At 46.5% G+C, this 25,784-nt stretch overlaps 2 protein-coding genes across 3 annotated transcripts; both read left to right on the forward strand.

Moving 5' to 3' along the window:
• Positions 1-544: 544 nt before the first annotated feature.
• On the forward strand, positions 545-2,462 carry DNAJC5G (DnaJ heat shock protein family (Hsp40) member C5 gamma). The gene is made up of 4 exons (XM_043918160.1): positions 545-657; positions 1,158-1,371; positions 1,570-1,714; positions 2,410-2,462. Exons 1-4 carry the CDS (start codon positions 545-547, stop codon positions 2,460-2,462), a joined length of 525 nt encoding a protein of 174 aa, XP_043774095.1.
• Positions 2,463-4,596: 2,134 nt separating this feature from the next.
• On the forward strand, positions 4,597-25,714 carry TRIM54 (tripartite motif containing 54). 2 transcript variants are annotated; one of them, XM_043917592.1, is made up of 9 exons: positions 4,597-5,128; positions 20,818-20,990; positions 21,514-21,685; positions 23,471-23,566; positions 24,250-24,483; positions 24,773-24,792; positions 24,908-25,032; positions 25,167-25,259; positions 25,562-25,714. In XM_043917592.1, exons 1-9 carry the CDS (start codon positions 4,961-4,963, stop codon positions 25,576-25,578), a joined length of 1,098 nt encoding a protein of 365 aa, XP_043773527.1. In that variant the 5' UTR covers positions 4,597-4,960; the 3' UTR covers positions 25,579-25,714. The 2 variants fall into 2 exon arrangements, with proteins under 2 accessions (XP_043773527.1, XP_043773526.1); XM_043917591.1 differs by having other exon boundaries at positions 4,598-5,128; positions 24,770-24,792.
• Positions 25,715-25,784: the final 70 nt, after the last annotated feature.

The following is a 25,784-nucleotide window of genomic DNA, read 5'->3' on the forward strand; positions in this document are numbered from 1 at the left end:
GCCTAGGTGCAGGCACTGCCTTCTGGCCTGGTTTCTAGATGCCTGGCTTCTCTTAGGTAGCTCATGGTTTGGTCTGACTTGTTCTTCCCTTGGGGATTGTGGATCGCCAGGATTCCCCACCCAGCCTGTTCCGAGACTGGGATCCTGCTGGGCTTTCAGACCCAGCAAGGACTTGGACAGGCTCAGGACTCCTTCTGTACAGTCCTTGTAGCTCTGGACAAAATGGATCTTTTTGCAGGGTTTAGACCTCCTTTTACTTCACCTCTGTAGAATGTGGGGTGTCTGGACTCTGTGTATCTGACGGACACTGGGGAAGCTGAGGAGAAGACGTTTCCTCTGTAAAATTTGAATTCAAATGTCTTGTCACCTGCACTCTCCTGCTAGTCACAGGTGCCACTCGCCATTGTCTGATATTTGTCCCATGGTAGCCACTTTCCTGCCTCGCCTCTGAAGGTGATGAGTTTCCTGTCACTGGAAGTTAACTTCTCTGTGGCCCCCACCCCTGGAAGTTTTCACAAACGTTTCCCCTCCTTCCACCCAGATCATGGCTCATGTGGACGAGGCCGCCCGCCGGTTGTCCAAGTCTGGGTCAACCCTCTATGCAGTGCTGGAGCTTAAGAAGGGTGCCTCACCTGAAGACGTCAAGAAGGCCTACAGGTTCAGACATCAGCCCCTTATTAAATCTCACAATTCTCCCTTTTAAGCCCTTTTCCTCCTACCTTGCTTTCTGACCCTTTTTTAAAAAAATATTTATTTATTTGGCTGCATCAGGTCTTTGTTGTGGCATGTAGGATCTTTCATTGTGGCATGCAGGCTCTAGAAGGCACTGGCTTAGTTGCCCTGTGCCATGTGGGATCTTAGTTCCCTGACCAGGGATCAAACCCACGTCCTCTGCATTGGAAAGCAGATTCTTAACCACTAGATCAACAGGGAAGTCCCCTGACCCAATTTTTAAATCCCCAGACCTCCGCTTTGGGGCCAGATGGGGCCATCATCCTCTTTTGTGTGAAGGAATATAGACTTGGGCTGCTTGCTTCCATCCTCTCATGCATTCTTTCTTCACCCTCTAGAGACTTATCCCTGTCATTCATCGTAACCCTCCCACCCCCACCACTCCCATCCTCTGCCCACCCTTCTTTTGGGTATTGCCTGGCTAGGAGACTGGCCTTGAAGTATCATCCAGACAAGAATCCAGGGGACGCTCAAGCAGCAGAAATCTTCAAGGAGATCAACACAGCCCACTCCGTACTGAGTGACCCTAAGAAGCGGAAAATTTATGACCGGCATGGCTCATTGGGGATATATATATACGATCACTTTGGCGAAGAAGGAGTCACATACTATTTTACGATGAATAGTTGTTGGTTCAAGGTACACAATTCCTTCTGGTCCCTTAAAAATATGGAAGGAGGGGCACCCCTCCACTCTTAGGATGGCTGATTCGCCTCTCCTAGAACAAATGCTTCTATTGTCTAATATACTGGGTGCCGGAAGAATTGAGGCGGGGTGGAACTTGAATGGAAATACCCAGGAACTGCTGGATTGAAGCCATTCTTTCCCACCTTGTAGACGCTTATCCTCCTGTGTGCTCTGCTCACCTGTTGCTGTTGCTGCTGCTGCTGCTGCTTTTGCTGTGGAACACTGAAGCCACCACCTGAGGAAGCGACTAACAAAAAATATGCGTCAAATGTCCAGCATCAGCCTCCAAGGTCAGGTGAGAACCACAGGCAGGGACTGGGCTGAGAGCTGAGTTAGGGTTGTGGGTGACACCCTGAACTCTCAACTGTGAACCCCCAACTCTCAAGTCAGGATTGGGGCCAAGTGAAGAAAGAGAAGAGGGTACACTTGGTTTCTGAGGGGCTTATGGCAAAAACTGACGGTTTAAATGTAATGTTCGCTTTCCATGACTGTTAAGCTTAATGAATGGGGTGAGCATTAAGGTAAGGAATGGGGTGGGAGACTGTGCCTAGAAAAGGCAGTAGTTGAAGACAAGTTAGAGGATGCAGTTCTTTGCATTTACTTGAGAGAGAGGTAGTGTCTGAGATTATTCACTGAGGTGTGGGTTGACTGAAATTCACACCAGTGCCATCTAGTGACAGGAATACATAACTGCACGGTAACCCTTTTCTCACCAGTGGACTAAAAAATGGGTTTCCCGGGTGGCTCAGTGGTAAAGAATCTGCCTGCTAAGGCAGGAGACTCAGGTTGATCCCTGGGTCAGGAAGATCCCCTGGAGAAGGAAATGGCAACCTACTACAGTATTCTTGCCTGGGAAAGCTCAAGGGCAGAGGAACCTGGTGGGCTACAGTCCATGGGGTCACAAAAGAGTCAGACATAACTTAGCAACTACACAACAGACTAAAAAATTGTTACTAGATGTTGACATATGTGTTTCTCAATCCATCATAGGACGCAGAGAACATTTTAGAAGAGAGGAAGATGGTTCTAGTGATGATAATTAGTAAAAGATGAAGAAGAGTGAGGTATGAAAACTGAAACGCAGCAATAATTAAAGGGTAAGAAAAAAATACACACTAAAAACAATTCAGCTGAGTCTTTAATGGAAAGTTATATCTTTATAGTGTGGACTACAGGTATTGTATCCTTACCTGTAGGGGGTTTGCTTTAATTCTGCATGATCATTCCTTCTAGTTAATAAGATGCCATCTTCTTCTGCCCTTAGATGCTGACCTAATGAGGGTGACTTCTGCTGCCCAGTCCACTGGACTCGGTGAAGAGAGGAGCAAGTAGCCTTGTCCTAACATTGACCCTGATTTGCCCCTTCTACGTGTAAGACTCCCGTTTTCAGAAGCATTGATGGCCTCCATGCCAGTGAGGATGCCATCTTTGTCCTTGATGCTGTCACTGACCCTGGCCATACAGGGTCATCCAGCTGTTCTTTTTAGCTCTAGTCCCAATTTTAACCTGTTAGAGTGCAGCCCTCCTACCCAACCCTTGTGAGGTCTTAGGCAGGGGTGACAGTCTTTTCCTGAACATTGTTTTTCCTGTGCCTTCCTTGGAAAATGAGCCAGTGTCAGCGGTAGTGTCAGCCACTTATGAGACTTCCATCAGGATCCTGAAAACCAAGCAGGATGGATCCCGTCCTGGAGCTGCTGTATTAGGTGACCCGCCTTTGGTGCAATTCTGTGTGCCAGGAACTCTTTGTTCAGCCTCATTCGCCAGCGGGTACACCTTTCTGGGGGCTGGCCTCATCTTCTGGTGCCCATGCCCTTGGCATTGCCAGCCTCATCCTGTACCACCATGAGACAACTCAGGAAGAGCATAAGTGCATTTGAGGCTTAGAGGTTGTGGTCCCACCTTTCAATTCTCCCTGGACTGCAGCTGCTAGCACAGCATCCATGAGCATGGGGCCTGTGGGCTGACCAAAGTTCATATAGCACTGCCTGCCGGCTTCCATCCTTCTGGTCTCATGTTGTACAAGCTGATCACTATGTGTTTTGCGCTTAAAATAGGGGCATGAAAAATTTGATAGGGTAAAGACTGAATGATTCCAGGCCCTTCCCCCATGTGTGCCTCATCGCACTGTCTGTCTGGTATCCTCATCACACCATTCCCCATCTTCACAGGGTCAGAACCTAGTAACTCCTCAAACTTCTCCTGACTGGGAGAAGGGCTAAGGAATGTCAGTGAATAAAAGAGCTTTTTTTAATCCAATCCCAGTGCATATGTTGGGCCCCCAAAAGACAAATCATGCCTGGGATAGAGAAGAAGAAGGAGAAAAAGGTAGAGGACCAGTGGGCATATCTGAGATCAGCCTGCCTCAGGGAGCCAGAGATCAGGACATGTGTGGAGCTGGGATAGAGGCTTCCCAGAGCCTTGTGATGATGACTTTGTCAATGCTCTAAATTCCCTCTGTAGACCGATTCCCGCTGTGCCCAAAATAGGTCCCTGGCATCCAGGTCCTTTCTGCCCAACTCAGCTTCTCTAGATTTCCTAACAAATTAAGAGATGTCCTTGGTGTGGCTCCAGTGATGTGTTGAGGGACCAGAATCCTATGTTTTCTCAGGGATACACTCATGAGGTCGTTTCAGGCCCTGGCGCACCTGCCAGCTCCAGCCTCCTGGGCTTCTTTTCCTAGGACGGGGGATATAAGAAAGATCTGGGCAAGAACAAAAAAGAGCCTCTCTGTCATCTCTGGTGCCCTTGTTTTGAATCATAGGATTCAGAAGAAGACGGTCAAAGTCACTGACTAAGCCTTGGCGGCAAAAACTTTCATTGTCTCTATCTATAGGTCCAGCAGGATCTCTCCTTTCACCCAGGCCATGTATGGTGCCTGTCACATGGGCCAGTTCAGATTCTGTCACCACCTGGAAGAGGCACCCAGGCCCAAGCATGGGGGTTGGGGGCTCACAGGAGCCCTCTGAGTGAGAGCACCTCTGTTGCCCACCTCGGCTTCCACCACAGCAGTGAAGTTCACCCCACACTCGCTCTGGGGAGTCACCCGTTCCCGAATGAGTCAGGGTCACTCACTCGGTGACAGCTGTGGCTCGCCTTACAGGAGCTAAATTGGGAGTTGGAATGTCACACACACATGCTCCTTGTTCCCCACCCCCACGTTAAAAACTAATCTCCTCTCTGGGGAGTGAGAGACAAACAGCGCTGCCCGCAGAGTGGACAAGAGGGGTTTGGGAAACAAAAGGAGAAATTTCCAGGGACAGAGCCATTCAGGGAGAGAGGAAGAGAAAAAGCTACATGTGCCTGGCCAGGGTACAGAGCAGAAACTAAAGCGAGGCAAAGTGTCTGAAAACAGTTATCTAAGGACGAGGCAAATTGTTTTGAGGAAGGGACAGGAGACGTAGCAGAGCTGTTTCAGGAGTGAGCAACAGAAGGGAACACAAGGAGTCGGAAGACTGTCGAAAGTACACGAGGAAGGGTCCAGAGGCAGTGAGAGAAGGCCAAGACCAGGGCCAAGGCCAGGGTAGGCACAATCGCTGAGGGGATGAACTTCACGGTGGGTTTCAAGCCGCTGCTAGGGGATGCACACAGCATGGACAACCTGGAGAAGCAGCTTATTTGCCCCATCTGCCTGGAGATGTTCTCCAAACCGGTGGTGATCCTACCCTGCCAGCACAACCTGTGCCGCAAGTGCGCCAACGATGTCTTCCAGGTGGGCCGGGGCAGGGCCGGGCCGGGGCAGGGCAGGCTGGTGAGAGGCTTCTTTGTCAGGTCAGCGCCGAGCACCCAGAAGGTGATGGGAGGAAGGTGCTACAAGGTGGCTGGTGGTGGCTGTCCCGGCTGAAGGGCAGAAGGAGAGCCAGGGGTCCTAGCAGATCCCAAAGTAAGCATGAGTCAGCAGCTGCTCTGCAGGCTGCCGAGCATACAGCCTGTGCATGGACAGCCCTGGGATGCTGGTCTCTACAGAGAAAAGGAGACCCGCATGGAAACTGGACAGGGAAGTGATCCTCTAACGAGGCTGTGTGACAGTCTGTGCCAGACTCTGCATTCCAACTTGGAGTTGAGATTTCAAGAACAATGTGGAAAATCTGGAGAAAATAGCAATGAGATAATGAAACATTAAAAAATGAGAAAGGTCCATGATGACAGTAAAATTATTTGTATTTAAAGCCAAAGACTGAGCGCATCCATCTTGGGGGGGTGGGCAGGCAAAGTTAGACAGTGGACAGAACACTGGGAATTCTCCCCCACTAGAGGTGACATTTGTGTCCCTCCCCAGATTGGTGAGTCAAGAGACCTGCTGGTTAAAAGGGATCGAGGTCACTTAAGCGGGGAGAAGGCAGAGAATACATTTTACTTCCCCCAAACGGAACCAATTTTGGCTTGTGTGTGGTCACGGAGCAAAGCATAGCTAATCAAATTCACAGATCTCATTTTAGCTCCTGGTTTCAGAACTAAAAGCAGCACGTATGAGAATGGTTTATATAAATGGGCTTTCTTTCTTGCCCCATGCCCTGGTGTAGGTTCTAATAATCTCTAAAACAGAACAAAAATCAGGGAGAGTGAGGGATAAAGGCACACACAAACACACGTGTCCTTACCAATGAAGTAAAAGCTCAGAATAGACCAGAGCTGGCTGACTTAGTAGGCATGGCAGCGATAAGGAACATCATGAGCACGCAGTCTTCATCTGTATCAGAAATTATGAGGAAACGTGTTGAACACAGTAATTTTTAACTTAACCAAGAGAATGCTCCCCTTTTAAGTTCTTTGGGGGCAGCATGTTTGGGGGAAAATAATTGGCTGGCTGATTCAGGTCATTCTACAGCTGTGCCCACAACCTACCCTTTGTTGTCTGCTGTCTTCCCTGAGCTCAATGGTCTCTCCTGCCATCTTCCCATCGAGGCCTTTTGCCATCTCCTGTTCCTCTAAGTCTCCAAACCTGTCATTATTTGGCTCCAGAGAACCTCAGAGCCAGTGGTTTTCCCTCTCTGGGGTCTGATCATCCCGGGCATTCAGTCATGTACAACCCCACCGTCTTGGCTTTTTCCTTGGTCTGATTAAGTCTGAACATCCTTCAGGCTGAGATGCCAAACGGGGAATGACAGAAGGTTTTGCCATCCCGTCTCATGAATTTGTAGTTAAACATTCTTTCATTAGAGCCTGAAATATGTGAAAGCAAACTTTTGAAAGTGAAGGTAACATGTTCTATAAAAAAAAGAGTGGTCAGAATATTAAAGTGCATGGCACACAGTATCACTGGGCAGAGGGACGCAGGGAGGGTCCTATATATGGAAACTAGACGATGTTCATCCCTGAGTCGGGAAGATTCCCTGGAGAAGGAAATGGCAACCCACTCCAGTATTCTTGCCTGGAAAATCCCATGGACAGAGGAGCCTGGCGGGCTACAGTCCACAGGGTTGCAAGAGTCAGACATGACTTAGCAACTAAACCACCCCCAGAAGATGTTCCAAGTCAGTCTTCTGTATCCAGACACACTGTTTTGGTTCCCTGAAGGTCTGGAATACTGATCTGAGCCCAGAGAGACTTGGGAATTGTTTGGGTCGAACCCTGTGAAGAATATTTGGGAGATAACATGATTCCCAGGGCTTCAGGATGGTTCTGTGGATCTGGACTAATGTGTATCTTTTGAAGTACAGGGCACCCCTAGCCCTCCAAAGAGAGAAGAGTGAAGCAGGTCATTTCCTTGCTGCTTTATTTGGGATGGCCTGGTGGGAGGCTGACCCAGTTTTTTGGCTGCACTTATGTATATACATCTCAGCAGACCTCCCTCTGAAAGATGAGCATATTTAGTTTTTTCACACATTGCCTCCACATTTTGACAACTCTAGGCATAATCAGATACTGTTTTCTAAGTATGGGGACCAGAATAGGACTTCTATATCTTGAAACTACTTAGGAAGAACACACTTAGAACATTGCCTAGAAAGTTAATAGGACTTAGAAAAGTGATACCAGTATATTACACACCCACACACATATTTTTTTCAAACACTATAAGAATGTATATTATGAAAAGTGAATCTTCACCTTCGGCCCTCTCATTCCCTTCTCCAGATGGAAATAGCCATTACCAACTTTCTTGGGTACCCTTGCAGAAATTTTCCATGGTTAGGTACACATTTGTGTGTGTGTGTGTGTGTGTGTGTGTGTATGCACATATTCAAGCTAAATTTATCCTATATCTGCCTTGGTTTACTCTCTTGGCTGTTGTTCCATAGCCACACATTCCAATATGCATCTTCCTTTTTAATGGCTATATAGTGGTCCATTGTTATGACTGAGTCACAGTCTATTTTACCCATGTTCTGAAACATTTAGATGATGCTCCATGTTTTGCTGTCCTAAAAAACTACTGTGATAGACAACAAAAAATAATTTGGAAGGAGAAACTTCCCTGGTGGTCCAGTGGCTAAGACTCTGCACTCCCAATGCAAGGGGCCTGCATTTGATCCCTGGTCAGGGAACAAGATCCCACATGCCCCAACTAAGACCCAGCATAACCAAATAATTTTAAAAATACTAAAAAAATAATTTTGATGGATTGTGACCTTAAAACATCAGGTTATAAGAACTGACTCATTTGAAAAGACCCCGATGCTGGGCAAGGTTGAAGGCGGGAAGAGACGGGGATGACAGAGGATGAGATGGTTGGGTGGCATCACCGACTCAATGGACATGAGTTTGAGTAAACTCCGGGAGTTGGTGCTGGACCGGGAGGCCTGGCATGCTGCAGTCCATGGGGTCACAAAGAGTCAGATGCAACTGAGCGACTGAACTGAACATCAGGTTAATAAAAGAGTCAGGAAACAAAATTTTAAAAATTAAAATATTTCTTTGAGGTAATTACTTGCTGGTCCAGTGGTTAGTCCACTCTTTCACTGTTGAGGGCCTGGGTTCAATCCCTGGTTGGGGAATTAAGATCCCATGGCGGCACCAAAAAAAAAAAAAATTCATTGAAAACGTTGAACAGTATTAAAGGTTTGGGAGGAAATTATCCATAATCCCACCTTCCCCAATGCAATTGTTTTCATGTTTGCATATTATGCTCTTCTCTATACATATTTTTACATAGTTGCCATCACAATTTAACTCATTTTCTTTAGAGCTGTGATACAGTTCTCTTTCTCTCTCCCTCTCTCTCTGAATTTAAACAGAATAAAACACCAAAACACCACATTAACCCCCTTTAATTTCTCTCTTTCTCTTTCCCCACACTTGCACCCACTCAGCTACCAAGCATTTTGGCTAGGGGAAAGCTGTCGGTGTGGGAATTTGACACAAACATCTTCCCATGTGTTTCTGAATTTGTAAACTCTATTCCTTCCTAAACTGCTTTAAAACAGCCTGTGGTTTATTTTTATACCTGCCCCCGCTTCACTGTGGGCACTTGTTTATGAGCTGCAACCTGTTGTAATTTAACAGACAACCAGAAGGCCTTGTGAGAAGGTTGTTCAGAAACAGCTTTTCTGGAGGGTGTCCATTTAGGGAGAGAGTTACAGAGATGGGAATAGCAAGAAAGGGGTCTCATTCTGTCATAAAGGGCAAACTGGGAAAGAAATGACCTCTTTTATTTCATCCCAAATTCAAGTTCCTTTTTTCTTTCTTTCTTTTTTTTTTTTTTTTTTAGGATTTAGGTTGCTTTGGGTCTTAGTTGCAGCATGTGAGATCTTTCATTGTGGTGCACAGGCTCCCCAGTAGTGGTGTGCAGGCTCAGTGGTTGTGGTCTGCAGGGCTTAATTGCTCCATGGCATGTGGGATCTTAGTTCCCCGACCAGGGATCAAACCCTTGATCCCTGCATTGCAAAGTGGATTCTTAACCACTGGACCACCAGGGAAATCCCCCAAATTCCAGTTCTTTACAGTCTAATTGTTAGGGCTGCTGTCATCAAGTACAGGCCAGCTGGTGAAAACCCTACACAGCCTTCCTCTTCAGCCACTTCCACCTGCTGCTGAGGGGCCTGAGATGTCCCCTCCCCAGCCCAGACTTGGGCAGGTCTCTTTTATGGGGAACTGGTTGATTGAAATTTTATGAACTATGTTAATCTTGTAGCAGGCTTAGGATCTTATTTGAGGAAAGAAACTGGATTTACTGGGAAATAAAATCATAAACCGAGACTCAGCACTCCTGGGCTCTAGTCCTACCAGTTTCTTCCTTAATTGGCCATGACTGTAAAGCAGGTTGTTTCACCTCTTCAAGCCTATTTACACACACCTGGATAAAGAGGAGCTTTAAGTTGCTGTTTAACATCCTTGTAATTCTCACAATCCAATTTCACAAATTGAAGAAACATCATCATGTATTTCCATTCTTTCAGGACTTTGCATTCAGTTACTAGTGTCCTATCTTGGCTCACTCTTTTGTTTTGTTTTGTTTCTTGTTTTTCCTGGCTGCACCATTGGCATGTGGGATCTAAGTTCCCTGACCCGGGATCAAACCCACTCCCCCTGTACTGGCAGCATGGCGTCTTAACTGCTGGACCGAGTAGGAAGTCCCGTGGCTCACTTTCCTGCTTACCAGGCCTCTTCTGAGCCAGCCTCCTTTCACAAATCCCTGTGTCACGCTCACTGCTAGGCTCTGCTGGGCAGAGCAAGCTCTCCCATCAAAACCCCTCCCCCACCCACAACTCAGCTTTTGCTGACAATGTCTGGATTCTTCTAAAGGTCTTCAGCTTGCTTCAAATGTGTGGTCTTCTGCCCCTGTTTTCCCACAGTTTCTCTAGTATATTCTGAGGTTCTGTCTCAGAGGACCTGCATGGTTCACTATTCATCATTGGCCAGGCCAACAGTTTAGGGGAGATAGCTGCCAACAACCCTCCTTACATCCTGGGCCAGTATCCCAAATCAGCATCACTCTGGGTAGCCAGGAAAGATGGAAAACATTCTGAGAGAAGTGTAGATTCAATAGAAGAACTGCATTCACAGAGCATCTTTCTAGATGGAATGTTTCCATTGGATGCTGCAGACCATCACCAAAGAAATACAGCTTAAAAGAGAGACAGCTCATGGCTTCGGCAATGTTTCCCCCACCCAACTCCAACACCCCAATTCCTACCTTCATAATAAAGGACAGTGCTCAATTTCTCGATGTTAGTGAAAATAAAGATGTCATTTTTCCCATCAAGGTTCACAGAACCCTTGAATTCTACTCATTTGGGGAGCAGTGGCCCCCAGGTTTAAGTCTCCAGCGTCACAGGCACCAATGTCTTCCCAAGCACCGGTCTTGAAAGGTCTGATTTTTTTTTTACTCCCTCCTCTCTCCGGCAGCCTACTCACATCCACGCGATTGGCCAGATTCCATCTCTGGCATCCCTGCTCTTTGCAGGGTTTTTTGTTTCTGAGGGCAAGCCGGTGACAGTGCTTGTGCCTTGCTTCTGATCTGTGTGTCTATCTGGCCGGATGGACTCTTGGGAGATCTTACTTCCCTGACCAAGGGCGCCCCCTGCAGTGGAAGCGCAGAGTCTTCACCACTGGACCACCAGGGAAGCCTGGGCCTTTACATCAGAAGCAATGGCCAGTCTTCTCTCCCATGTATCCAAATCACTTCTGTTAGATTAATATTCACTCTGATTTTGTCTCTCAGTTTAGAAACCTTGCCTACAAAATTAAGTTCAGCTCTTTACCCTTGGATTCAAAACCCTCTAAGGTTTTACAATTTTTTTTAAAAAAAGCCCCTCATGGTAAAAATCTACCTTTCAAGTTTCCTCTGTCCCATGACTCCTCTATCTGTAATTTGAACTCCTATAGTATCTTTGGTTTCCTAAAACTCTTTCTAACAACCATCTCCTGCTTCCTGTCTACCCTGTCTTCAAGTGGTATTTTCTTAAACACTTTCCTTAAACTAACACAGTTTTTTTTTTTATTTTTTAGATAAACCCTTTTATTTATTTATGCTTCTCCAGGTTGTTTAAAACAACAAGAACAACCCCCTTAATATAACTGACAGTCCTTCTCTCCTCACCCTTCCTTGGGCTGAGGGGTAGTTAATGGGGAAATGGCCCCCAGGGATGAGGTTGACCATAAGAACCCCTTAGGGATGTAACGAAGTGATGGAGCCTGAATACCCTGCAGGAGATAGGGCATCTGTAGTGTATGAACTAGGGAGTAAACTAACATAGGTCTGCTAAGTATCTTTTCTCCTGTTAATGCTTCTGGCATTCTAATACCCCCTGTTCACTCACGGCAGGATTGAGCATTGTATTTTTAAAAAGTAAACATTTATTTCCCCAAACATGAGGTCTTTGTACAAAATTTCAAAAATACATTTTTTTAAAAAAGAAGGAAGGAATCACCCACAATTCTATCACTCAGTGGAAATTATTGCAAAAATATTTAGTTTTCATTTTATGCATGTTATAAAGTAATTCATGGTTTATACAAAGAAATTTGGGAAACGTAGATGACTACAAATAAGAAATTTTAAAATCCTATAACTCCCATCACCCATTTCAAAATTTGGATCCTACTGTCTATATAGACTTACATCCTGCTTTTTTCATGAGTCTCTGCCCATGTTAAGAACATGTTAAAGATAGTTGCATTGTGATACCATTGTAACTCATTTAGTCTTTACTATTAAATAACTGGGCTTCCCTGGTGGCTCAGGTGGTAAAGAATCTGCCTGCAGTTCAGGAGCCGTGGGTTTGATCCCTGGGTCGGGAAGATCCCCTGGAGGAGGGCATGACAACCCACTCCAGTACTCTTGCCTGGAGAATCCCAATGGACAGAGGAGCCTGGCAGGCTACAGTCTGTGGAGTCAGACACAACTGAAGCAAATAAGCAGCAGCATTAAATAACAAGCATGTTAACTATCTGAAAAAATAGTTTTACTGTTTATTCTGGTTACAAAAATAGTACAGCTGTATTATGAATTTTTTTTTCTTTTTGCCTGCTCTGGGGCTTAGTTGCAGCATGTGGGATCTAGTTCCCTGACCAGGGATGGAACCCAGGTCCCCTGCATTAAGATCTTGGAGTCTTAGCCACTGGACCACCAGGGAGCTCCTGTATTATGTAGATTTTAAGCCTCATAAATAATATAAAATTATAGAATGTATAAATCCATCTAAACACACTAGGGCTATTTCAGAGAAGATGGGATTTCAGGAACTATTAATATCAAACAGGAAGAGGGCATTCCAGGGACAGCTAGAGGAAGGCACAAACGAGAGACAGTGGATTCAAAACAGGGACATGGTGACCTGCAAGACGTGAGAGGAGAAGGTTGCTATAAAAACTAACAACTCCCTTCGCCCACACTGGTCAGTATTCTTACATAAATATATCCATTAAGGCTCATTGCTCAGAGAACATCAGCCTTTGAATGGAGCTACTGCTAAGTACAAATCCTCATTTTAGATCTGAGGAAATTTGAGCCATAAGAGAAATTGTTTTCCCAAGGTCATAAATGGTAAATCCCAAACCATATCTTCAGATCACTGCTACTTTCCCTATGTCATCTTGCATTAAATGCTCTCAATTAAAATACAGAGATGCTACCAAGAATGGGGAATAATTTTATCTGCATATCTAGTACAGATGACTTTCTCAAGGTAGTCACTTGGCATTTGCAAACCATTTAGGATGCAAGACACACAAGTTTTGATTATGGGAGGGAGTTAGGAAAGGGTTAGAGCAAATGTCCCAGACTTCATTCTCTGTCATCTTCCTGATTTTTGCCAAAACTGTGTGCACCACTTGTACTATGCTTGAGTATTTCTACTTAAAAGAACTCACTTTGGGGACTTCCATGGTGGTTCAGACTCAGAGCTCCCAATGCAGGGGTTCCTTGGTCAGGGAACTAGATCTTGCATGTACCAAGAACCTGCATGCCGCAACCAAGATCTGGTACAGCCAAATAAATAATTTTGTAAAAAAGAACTCACTTTTAAAGATGAAATATTTATAATTCTAAATGACAAAATCCACGAAAAATCACCAGTTTTATAGGCTGGTTATTTTTTTCTAATATACGTTAAGGTAAACACATAAGAGGGATTACCTGGTATCTCAGTGGTAAAGAATCCGCCTGCCAATGGAGGTTCAGTCCCTGGGTTGGGATGATCCCCTGGAGAAGGAAATGCCAACCCACTCCAGAATTCTTGCCTGGAAAAATCCCATGGACAGAGGAGTCTGTCGGGCTACAGTCCATGGGGTCGCAAAAAGAGTCAGACACAACTTAGCGACTAAACACCAAACACCTAAGAAATGTTTGTGTCCATCCCCAGGCCGCCTGAAATCTTCATGACTGTTCTCAGTATGTATACCACATTTTGGGAAACAGTGCACACTCGGGTAGCACAGTGAGGGTGTCTGAGCTACATACGCTAGCAACACGTCATGCCATGAGCTAGAAGATTCCGAAAATCCAAAAGAAAAACTTTACTGTTTATTAGTAGTCAAGTTTAGCCCTAGTACCAAAGGACATATATACACACCACATACACATTTCAGGGTCTACTCTAGCAAAGGAAGTTGGATGTGAGGTTGGGTAGGGGAAACACTGCTGAAACCATTACAAAAAGGAAGAGGTGAGGAAAAAAAAAAAAAAAAAGGAAGAGGTGCCCTCGAGGTTAGGAGGAAAGCCAACCAGAGGTAGAATATGGCAGGAGGAGTTGAGCTGTGGAACAGGGGAGGACTCCGGAACCCGGGGATGAGTGGCAAAGCTGTGCTCAGCTGTGGCATCTACTCCAGGGAGCAGTGCCAGCCTGTGGCCAGAGAGGAGTAACCCTCCCCCTAGCCTACCCTATGTGCTCTCCAGCTTCCAAGAAAGGTGCTCTTCAAACAAGGGACCGAGGTTGACTGTCTAAGCATTGATTGCTTCTCAAAGGCCCTGGTCCTGGGAGAAAGTTTTAGCCAGGATTAGCCAGTGGGATGAGCCACCAAGGAAATTTCTTTAACAGGTGTGGAAGCGGTGATGAGGTACCGTGCCTCACCAGCCCACCTCAGGTCAATCTCTGGGGTGAGTCCTCACTGTGGGGAATCTGAAGTAGGACCCTTGACCAAGATAACCCAACAAGTCTTGATTACTTTTTCTTCTCTTTTGTAGCACTGTGGTAAAGTACACATAAAATAAATATTCACTATCTTATCCATTCTTAAGTGTGCAGTTCAGTGGCATTAAGAATATTCACATTGTTGTTCAACCATCACTACTGTCCATCTCCAGAACTCTCATCATCCCAAATGGAAACTCCATACCTATTCAATAATAACTCATTTCCCTTCTCCCAACCCCTGGCAACCACCCTTCTATCTCTGTGAGTTTGACCATTCTAGGTACCTCATATAAGAGGGGTCATACAGTATTTGTCCTTTTGTGACTGGTTCTTCTTTAATGAAGGAGACTATGCTTTCTTCTTAAGTGAACAATGCAAAGAAATAGAGGAAAACAGTAGAATGGGAAAGACTAGAGATCTGTTCAAGAAAATTGGAGATACCAAGGGAACGTTTCATGCAAAGATGGGCACAGTAAAGGACAGAAACAGCAAGGACCTAGCAGAAGCAGAAGAGATTAAGAAGAGATGGCAAGAAAACACAGAAGAACTATACAAAAAAGGTCTTAATGCCCGGGATAATCACAATGGTTTGGTCACTCACCTAGAGCCAGACATCCTGGAGTGTGAAGTCAGGTGGGTCTTAGGAAGCATTACCATGAATAAAGCTGGTAGAAGTGATGGAGTTCCAGCTGAGCAATTGAAAATCCTAAAAGATGATGCTGTGAAAGTGCTGCACTCAATATGCCAGCAAGTTTGGAAACTTAGCAGTGGCCGCAGGACTGGAAAAGGTCAGCTTTCATTCCAGTCTCAAAGAAAGGTGATGCCAAAGAATGTTCCAAGAACTGCACAGTTCTACTCATTTCACTTACTAGCAAGGTAATGCTCAAAATCCTTCAAGCTAAGCTTCAACAGTACATGAACTGAGAACTTCCAGATATACAAGCTGGATTTAGTAAAGGCAGAGGAACCAGAGATCAAATTGCCAACATCCATTGGACACAGTAAAGCAAGGGAATTACAAAAAAAAATCTACTTCTGCTTCATTGCCTACACTAAAGTCCTTAACCCTGTGGATCACAACAAACTGTGGAAAATTCTTAAAGAGATGGGAATATAAGACCACCTTACCTGCCTCCTGAGAAATCTGTATGCAGGTCAAGAAGCAACAGCTAGAACTGGACATGGAACAATGGACTGGTTCAAAATTGGGAAAGGAGTACATCAAGGCTGCATGTTGTCACCCTGCTTATTTTTATTTGCAGATTATATCATGTGAAATGCTGGACTGGATGAAGCACAAGCTGGAATCAAGATTGCTGGGTGAAATAGCAACAATCTCACATATGCAGATGATGCCACACTAATGGCAGAAAGTGAAGAGGAACTAAACAGCCTCTTGATGAGGGGAAAAGAGGAGAGTGAAAAACTTGGCTTAAAACCCAACATTCAAAAAATGAAGATCATGGCATCCGGTCTCATAACTTCATGGCAAATAGATGGGTGGGAAATGGAAACTGACAGATTTTATTTTCTTGGGCTCCAAAATCACTGCAGACGGTAACTGCAGCCATGAAATTAAAAGACGCTTGCTTCTTGGAAGAAAAGCTATGACAAACCTAGACAGCATATTAAAAGCAGAGACATCACTTTGCTGACAAAGGTATGTTTAGCCAGAGCTATGATTTTTCCACTAGTCATGTACGGCTTTGAGAGTTGGAGAATAAAGAAGGCTGAGCACCGAAGAATTGATGCTTTCAAATTGTAGTACTGGAGAAGACTCTTGAAAGTCCCCTGGATAGCAAGGAGATCAAACCAGTCAGTTCTAAAGGAAACCAACCCTGAATATTCATTGGAAGAACTGATGCTGAAACTGAAGCTCCGATACTTTGGTCACCTTATTCGAAGAGCCAACTCATTGGAAAAGACCCTGATGCTGGGAAAGATTGAAGTCAAGGAGGAGAAGGAGGTGGCAGAGGATGAGACGATTACATAACGTCACTGACTCAATAGACATGAGTTTGAGCAAACTCCGGGAAATAGTGAAGACAGGGAAGCCCTGGGTGCTGCAGAGAGCCAGACACAACTTAGTGACTGAACAACAAATGTTTTCTTCATTTCTTTAATTGAAATTGAATTGTTTGTTGAAGCAGTTCTTCCAGAAGGTACCTTTGTCCCTTGTCATGCTTTCTTTTCCATTTCCTTTTTGTATAATCTTGGCTTGCATCTCCTGTTGGATCTCTTCTGTTTATCAGTCCTCTTTAAATAGGGATAGCTTTATCTGGTACTGAGGGTAAATTCATCACTCAACCCTGTTGACCCTGGCTTCCTTCCAAAAGCAGACTGGCTCTCTGGATGTTGTCATTGGTTTGTAATCTCTGTTTACCTCTTTGGCTTCTTGGATGAATAGAGGGGTGTGACATGGCTTAGTAGGCAGTTGAGTGTCTCAGTTTGGTTATGTTGCCTCAGAATATTTTTCACACAAATCTGATGAATTATGATGAATTATCTACCATGGGGGTCTGTGTAGCCATGGGAGGAGGTCTCCTGTGAGATTTGAACTATCTCTCCACAGACAAGAAGGTCACTCTGGTTGCCAGCTTGCACTCTGTGGCACACGGGGTTTTGGTATGATGAGTCATCTTCTGTTTATTTCTGTTGAAATAACTTCAATCCACAGCTGTGCAGTTGACTTTTAAGCTGTCCTCTCTTTCCTATGTGAAAGGTTCCTATATGAAAGGATGATGCTTGGTCCTTCATGACTCTTTTACTAAAACACTTCACCTAAGGCTAAGGGAGAAAAATGTTAGCTTTGGGCATCATTCTTCAATGCACCTAAATTTTATTGTATCTGACAATGTAGTATAATGATTATTCAGAGTATAATGACTACTCTGACCCTGAGGTCAGAGTGCCTGAGTTCAGATATTGATTTTGCTACCAACTGGCTGATGACCATGTGCAAATTTATTTAACTTTTCTGGGCTACAATTTCCCATCTTTGAAATGGAGCTAATGATATGAAAATGAAATGAATTAATACAAATAAAAGGATTTAGAGCAAAGCCTGGCATAAACTAAGTGTTCAATAAGTGTTAGACTTGTATATTTCTTACTATATTTCTTGTAGTCCAGGTTAGAGGGTAAATGTTCATCTCCTCCACCATCTTTAAAAAAAAAATATTTATTTATTTATTTATTTGGCTGCTCTGAGTCTTAGATGCAGCACACAGGATCATTCGATCTTCGCTGGGGCATGTGGGATCTAGTTCCCTGACCAGGGATGGAACCTGGGCCCCTGCATTGGGAGCTCAGAGTCTTAGCCACTGGACCACCAGGGAAGGCCCTTTTCCACTGTCTTTACAAGAAATTCTTGAGGGTTAAATTCAAGAATGTGTAGAAAACCCCTAGCACAGTGCTTGGCACATAATAGGTCCTCAAAACATGTGTTGACTGTTAAATAATGAGTATGGAGGAAGGGTCCAGTGAGGGGCAGAGGTTAGCAGAAGCTTTAGGAGTCTGTCTTTGCTCTGGGCCAAGACTATAGAATATGCCCCCTGGACTTCCCTGGTGGTCCAGTGGTTAAGAATCCTCCTGCCAGTGCAAGGGACACAGGTTGGATTCCTGGTCTGGAAAGATTCCACATGCCACAGGGCAACTAGGCCCATGCACCACAACTATTGAGCCTGTGCTCTAGAGCCTTTGAGCTGCAACTACTGAAGCCCATGCACATACAGCCTGTGCTCCGCAACAAGAAAAGCCATTGAAATGAGAAGACCACACACCACAATGAAGAGTGCTCTGCCCTCTGCAACTAGAGAAAACTCAAGTGCAGCAGTGAAGACTGACAGAGCCAAAGATAAAATAATTTAATTATATAAAAAGTAATACGCCCCCTTCCTCCCATTCAGACACTGAGCAGATTTAAATGCTTGCCACCAGCCAATCAAAGAGAAGTAAGATTCCAGGAGTTTGCAGGCTTAGAGTTTTTCTAACACCACCTTGCTCACTTGGATTCTAAATACTGAAAGATAATTGTATCAAGCAAACAAAAGGCCAGCGATCTCACACTTTAGCCCAGTCTTTAAGCTAAACTTAACAATATTCATACAATTCCAATTACTAAGAAGGATTTATGTTTATTTACACAAACACAGCCTTGGGATAATCTCAAGCTAATCTTTTTTAGCTTTATGATGGGCTGAAATGTTAACTTCTTATAATTTTCAAGAAATTCAGCCAAGGGCTTCCCTCTGCTGGCCAATGCAGGAGACTCGGGTTCAATCCCTGGTCCAGGAAGATCTCACATGCTTCCGAGCAACTAAGCCTATGCACCACAACTACCGAGCCTGTGCTCTAGGGCCCGGGAGCCACAACTACTAAAGCCTAAGCACTCTAGAGCCTGTGCTCTGTGACAAAAGAGGCTTCTGCAACGAGAAGCCTGTGCATTACAACTAGAGAGTAGCCCCTCTTGCCACAACTAGAGAAAAACCTGCACAGCAACAGAGATCAAGCAAACCCCAAAATAAATAAATAGATTAAAAAAAAAAAAAAAGAAATCCCGCCAAAATGTGATAAGGATTTGGAGAAGTTTATAGAACCCAACTGTGGGAAATACATCTAAACACACAAAGTCACAGGTGACTACCCTCTCCATCACTCTCTAGGATTGAGTGTTCTTCCAGCCAATTAGGATTAGGTTCAGCTGTAAAAGACAGGAAACCAAAAATAACAGTGACTTCAAGTAGGTAAAACTTTTTTTCTCTCCAGTGAAGGTGGGCAGTCCAGTTCTACCTCATCAGAGACTCCTTTTATCTTGCCATTCTCGGCATGTGGCTACTGCTTGGCTCTAGATGGCTGCTTCAACCTGCGCCATTTCATCTTCATTCCAGTCAGCAGGAAGGAGAAAAGAGGAGAAGTAGGGCATGCCTTTCACATTAAAGATACTTCCTAGAAATTGCACAAAACATTTCTATCTATATCCCATTGGCCAGAACACAGTCACCTCATCACGCCCAGCTGGAAGGGAAGCTTGGTTGCATGGTCTTTATTCTGTGTGTCTTACTAAAAGTCTAGGGTCTCTATTATTGAAGTAGAAGAAGAAGTGAATATTGAGGAACAACAAGCAGTCTCCACCAGTCTTTCATCTCTACTTATCTCCCCAGATTGGTTCTTTCTCTTCCCTGCAGACCAGGCTTCTCTGTTCACAGTGTCTGACCCCTCACACGGCCCCCTTGTACAGATTTTGGGATGGCCACAATGTCGGCTCTTAGCTCAATTCCACAGGTCTTTTTTCAGTTCAAAAGCTGCACATGGTCTAGTCACCTCAGCCTCTGTGTCTCCATTCCAATTTCCTAGAGAGAAAAACTGGTCCTATTGGGTCAGGTGATCATGTCCTCAATTCTGAGCCAACCCTCTGCGGCCTCAGCCATGGCAGGGCTCTCCCTTTTAGGACAGGATTGAACAGGTCCTCTCAGGGGTGTAAGTGGGAGGAACTGGTGATCCCACCTGGTGAGTCTTCCTTCCAAGCTTCCTCCTGTCATAACACCCAGCCCACTGGATGCAGTTTGTCAGTTTGCTCTTCCTGAGGGCAAGGATAGTCATCTTTTCCCCAGAGCCTAGCAATTACCTGGCACACTCAACTTTTGTGGTAGAGTGAATAATCCAGTCTAGTCCTTAATTGTGCAGAGGTTGAATGCTTGCCCAGACATGCACGGTAGGGCACGACAGGAGCAGCATGGGAACCCAGGAACCCTGATTCCCTGTGCCTGGAGAGATTTCCCTGGATTACCCAGCTCTATGTGTCTGCTCTGTTGTTCAGCATTTGTCTCTGTGCCCCTGCCCGGGGTTGCAAAGAGTCTCCCCCAGACGTGGCCCACGAGAGCCCTAGGCTGGAGGCTATTGGCTACACTGCTCAGAGTCCATTTCCTTTCTTGGTCTTCCTGCTGAGGTCAACAGCTCCAAGCTGGGCCCCTTTGAGGAGGTCTTGCCCTGACAAGGCCTGATCAAGCTAGGCTCTGGATGCAGGGACACTCAAAGGGGTGGGCTGAGTAAGGAGACAAAGATGGGAGAGATTTCCATGGCCACCCACCTGGGGCTGCTCTCAGAGGAGCGCCCAGCCGTAGAAAAGAGTGGGTGGGAACTTCCTTGGCCGTCCAGTGGTTAAGACTATGTGCTCCCAGTGCATGGGACACAGGTTCAATCCCTGCTTGGGGAACTAAGATCCCACATGCCATGCAGCACACCATGGCCAAAAAAAAAAAAAAAAGAGCTGCTGCCTCCCCCTCCATCACTGTCCTACTCCCCAGCCCCTGTGACCTTCCCTCCCGCCCCCTCCAGTTCCCCCATAACTCACTGGGCCTTCCTCTCACGCTCTCTGCACCCACAGGCCTCGAACCCTCTGTGGCAGTCCCGGAGCTCCACCACTGTGTCTTCAGGGGGCCGTTTCCGCTGCCCATCTTGCAGGCACGAGGTGGTCCTGGACAGACATGGCGTCTACGGCCTGCAGCGGAACCTGCTCGTGGAGAACATTATCGACATTTACAAGCAGGAGTCCTCCCGGTGAGCTGTTAGGGTCTCATTTCTCTAAAGTGCAGGGCCTGGGACAAAGCAAGGGAGCCCATCAGGGCCAGCAGGGAGAAGCTGAAACGATCAACCTGCCTCTTCAGTTTAGTGATGAGAGGAGTGGACCTGAGAGGAGGAGGGACTTGCCCCCAGCTCGGTAGGTCACCAGCTCAGGCGGCCTCTGATTCCAGGTCAGCACTTCCCCCTCTTCACCTGGGAGGGGCTGGCCATCCACCAGCAAGGTCCTTGCCAACCCTCCATGACCTCCCTCCCGTGGGACTTCCCTGCCCCCTGGAATAGAAACTACTCTTGGATCTAGGCCTCCTGCACCCTGGATGTAGCTCTGTTCCTCAAGTGAAGAGGAAATCACCCGCCTGCCCAGCCACAGCAGCAGCTGTTGGGGCACAGAGGGTGTCAGTGGCTGGTGGAGGCGGAAGGAAAAGTGCTCAGGGGGCCTCACACGCTTGGCCCCCCTGCCTGGCCCCTGATCCCCCCTCCCACCCTGCCCACTCCCCCGCAGTCCCCTGCATTCCAAGGCTGAGCAGCACCTCATGTGCGAGGAGCATGAAGACGAGAAGATCAATATCTACTGTCTGAGCTGTGAAGTGCCCACCTGCTCTCTCTGCAAGGTCTTTGGTGCCCACAAGGACTGTGAGGTGGCCCCACTGCCCACCATTTACAAACGCCAGAAGGTATCAAGCAGCAGAGGGAGAAAGTATGGGGTGGCGGGAGTCGGGGGGAGCGGTGGGGATGCAGGATGGGATCTCAAACTGCAGCCTCTTACTCCACTTGACTTCAAAGGCAGGCAGATCAGGGCTGAAGTCCCAGCTCAGAGTGTGACCTTGGGTAAGTCACTTGACCTCTCTGGCCCTGACGTTCTTCCTCACTTGTAAAATGGGAATGAAAGTGCTTACACCTGAGAGTTGTAAGGATCATATGAGAAAAGGATGCAGTATGGTGAACTCTCAAGGCCATCTCACTGTCATACAGGTAGATTCTACATAAAACATTATTTAAAAATTAAGGGATTCCTCTGGAGGTCTGTCTGGTGGTTAAGCTTCCAGCGCAGGGGGCACTGGTTCAATCCCTGGTTGGGGAACCAAGATTCCACATGCCATGCAGTATGGTCAAAAAAATAAATTAATCAGTTAATTTTAAAAATAATAATTGAAAAAATAAAATAAAAATTAAATTAGTAGACGGGTAGAAAGTAAAGGAAAAAGAAAAAGAAAAAAAAGAAAGGAAAGGAAAGCTCCAAGTGTGGGTGAGGTAGGGAGAGAAGGTGAGGGAGTGAGATGTGAACAGAACCCTGAATGATAAGCATGGGAAAGGTAGGATTTCCCACAGGCAAATTATTACTGAACTAGACAGATGAGATTATGCCTACAAACTCCTGAAACTTGGGGGACCTACAACAAAGACCCCCAAGGATCACAGGATACACTGGAATCCCAGGAATCCCTAGAGTGGTCAGTTGTGCCACCTGGCTTTTGACTAAAGCAAATGCAAATTCTCCCTGGTGGAAAAACCCTCAATTTAGGCCTTGGGTTTTTCTTGGATTAAGATCAACATAAGATGAGCTCACAATTGAAGATAAACAAAGAAACGTACTCATGAGTGAAGTCAGCAGAAACAAAATTTTCAGATTTAGACCCTTAAGAAATTAAGATACTGGTATTATTAAAGAAGGTAAAGTCAGCTTTGTATAAAATGCTTTAAAAATGGAATTTAAAAATAAGCAATAGTAGACTATCAAAAGTGCAGATTTGACAAAGAACCAAACAGAGCTTTTAGAAATGAAAATATAATTGTAGAAAACAAAACATTCAAGGGACGAATTAAATGACAACTTCCTCTCAGTAAGAGAGGACTGGGGAATTCCCTGGCTGTCCAGTGGTTAGCACTCTGTGCTTTTACTCTCAAGGGCCTGAGTTGGGGAACTAAGATGCCACAAGCCACACAGCATGGCCAGGAAAAAAAATTTTTTTTCACATAAAAAAATTTTAAAAGGGAAAGAGAGGACTGAAAAAATATCTTAGAATATAGCCCTGGGAGATGAGGAGGTTGGAAATGAGAAGGTCTAACATATATCTAACCAGAGTCCCAGAATGAGAGAATAAAGAGAATGGAGAAGAGGCAATATTATCTTAACAGATAATCCTGAAGACCTTTTCAAAATTGGTGGATGATAAAGCACGCAGCCCAGTGCCTGGCATTTGGCGGATATTTGTGTGAATGTCTCTTCCTCACTTGGTGGTGGAGGACTTCCTCTCTCCACTTCCAGAATTTATAGACTGTGCTTCCAAACTTCTTGAATGGTTCCAAACTCTCTAGATCTCTCTCAGAATTGCCCTGAGGATGCCCTGATGGTGGAGTGGAGGGGACAGTCCTCTCCTGGGTAGCCCTGGACAGGGAGGGAGGGACTTAGCTCCAGACCAGGTCCTCCAGCCCTGAGTGCTGGCCTCTGTGTGTGGCAGAGTGAGCTCAGCGATGGCATCGCGATGCTGGTGGCCGGCAATGACCGTGTGCAAGCAGTGATCACACAGATGGAGGAGGTGTGCCAGACCATTGAGGTGAGCCTGGAAAGGGAGGGAGGGAGAGTTGCTGGGCTCCTGGAGGTGAATCACAAGTGGTAGAATGTGCTTACCCAGGCTGCTAGGTTTGAATCCCAGCTCTGTCCTCCCCTGTGACTGGTCCAGTGACTTGACTTCTCAGTGTTTGGGTTTGCTTGTTTTTAACTATGTAAAACAGTGATGATGAGAATGATATGATGGCTACCACCATGGAGCTTTTTGAGAATTAAGTGAGATAATATATATAAAAACCAGAGTCAGAGAATTAGGCAGCAGCACTCATGAAACTCCTTTAAATATATAGTGTTATTTTCTGAGAGAGTAGATCTTAAAAGTTCCCATCACAGGGAAAAATTTTTGTCCACTATGTATGGTGTTGGATGTTAATTAGACATATTGTGGTGATCAATTCACAATATATACAAATATTGGATCATTATGTTGTACACCTGAAGCTAATATGTTGTATGTCAATTAAACCTCAACAAAGTATTATTATTACTGAAAAGATCTGGGAACCAGAAGCCCTTGGGTGGAGTCTGGTCTCTGCCACTAATTTGTGGTTGTAATTGACAGGTCACATCTCTTCTTGGCTCCCCGAGACTTCCATTAAGTGGGGAGTGGGACAAGTAGCCTGGTGCTCTCCCAGCTATGAGGTCTCATCCTTATTCCTGATTTTTCAGGAAAACAGCCGGAGGCAGAAGCAGTTGCTGAACCAGAGGTTTGAGGGCCTGTGTGCGGTGCTGGAGGAGCGGAAGGGTGAGCTACTGCAGGCGCTGGCCAAGGAGCAGGAGGAGAAGCTGCAGCGAGTCAGGGGCCTCATCCGCCAGTATGGAGACCACCTGGAGGCCTCCTCTAAGCTGGTGGAGTCTGCCATCCAGTCCATGGAGGAGCCGCAAATGGCGCTCTACCTGCAGGTGGGCCCTGGGGGGAGGCGGAGGCGGGCGGTGGCAGGCCACCTAATGGCTGCAGTGGGGGCCTTCGCACTGGGAAGCCGGGTTCAAGTCTTATTTCTGGCACCTACTTGCCCAATGGCTTTGGGCAAGTCACCCTCTCTGTCCTTTTTTTTTCCTTAACAAATTGGGACATGCATTCCCTGCCCCCCCCCCGCCCACAACCCGCAGGACAGTGGTGGGCATCAGAAATGGGATATTGCCGGAGGTTGGCACAGTGCTTACTCTCACTCTCCTTTCTTCCCTGCAGCAGGCCAAGGAGTTGATCAATAAGTGAGTAGGTGGAGTGGGAAGGGAGAGGAAGGGGTGGGCGGGGACTCCACTGACAAGGGTGGGAAGGGGGTGGTGGTACTGGGAGTCTCCAGCTGAGCCGCTGTGGCTGCTGCAGGGTCGGGACGATGTCGAAGGTGGAGCTGGCCGGCCGGCCGGAGCCGGGCTATGAAAGAATGGATCAATTCACCGTGAGCGTGGAGCATGTGGCCGAAATGCTGAGGACCATCGACTTCCAGCCAGGTGAGGAAGACAGGATGTGAGGAAGCGGTCGGCCGCTAGGACTGGGAGTCCAGACCCTCTGGGTCGGGGAGGGATGGGAGTAAGACGGCCAGAGAATAAGGGACCCCAACTCACCCAGGCTTCTCCTGGCCTAGGCACTTCTGGGGAGGAAGAAGATGAGGAGGTCGCGGTGGAAGGGGAAGAGGGCCACGCAGGACCAGAGGAAGAGCGGACGGATGGGCGGGAAAGTGAGTGTGGACATCGGCGGGGTCTGGCGGGGACCCCCTTCCACCGTCGGGCCATCGTACTCTCCGGGGCATCAGGGATCGCTTGGAACCCCTACTCCCAACCTCAACCAGGAGGGGCGCGCCCCCTAGCGCGCCGGCCGAAGTACAACTTTCTTTAACACTAACCATCTCTCTGGGCTGGTGGGAGACCGGGTTAGGTGGGGCAGTGGAGGAGAAACCCTCCTGCCTGGAAAACGAGTGAGCTGGGCTTCGGAATTGCCTTGCTTCTTGGGAGCGCCCGCCCACTGAGCTTTCTTTCCCAGGCACAGGCCAGCACTGACTCGCTCCTGTTGCGGATCCTGCGCACCCGGGTCCTGGCGCTCGGATGGTAAACGACCTGAGCAGAGACCACAGTGCCACCCAGCCCGGCGCCCCGCCGCGGGGGAGGGGCTCAATAAAGAGCTAATGCGTCCCGACCCGCAGCTCCTTTCACTGCTCACTCTCTGAGCTTCTGCTTCGGAGACATAGCATCACCATCCATCCCGC

Source organism: Cervus elaphus, chromosome 11 (genome assembly GCF_910594005.1).
Source record: "Cervus elaphus chromosome 11, mCerEla1.1, whole genome shotgun sequence".
In the NCBI taxonomy this organism is placed as follows: domain Eukaryota; kingdom Metazoa; phylum Chordata; class Mammalia; order Artiodactyla; family Cervidae; genus Cervus; species Cervus elaphus.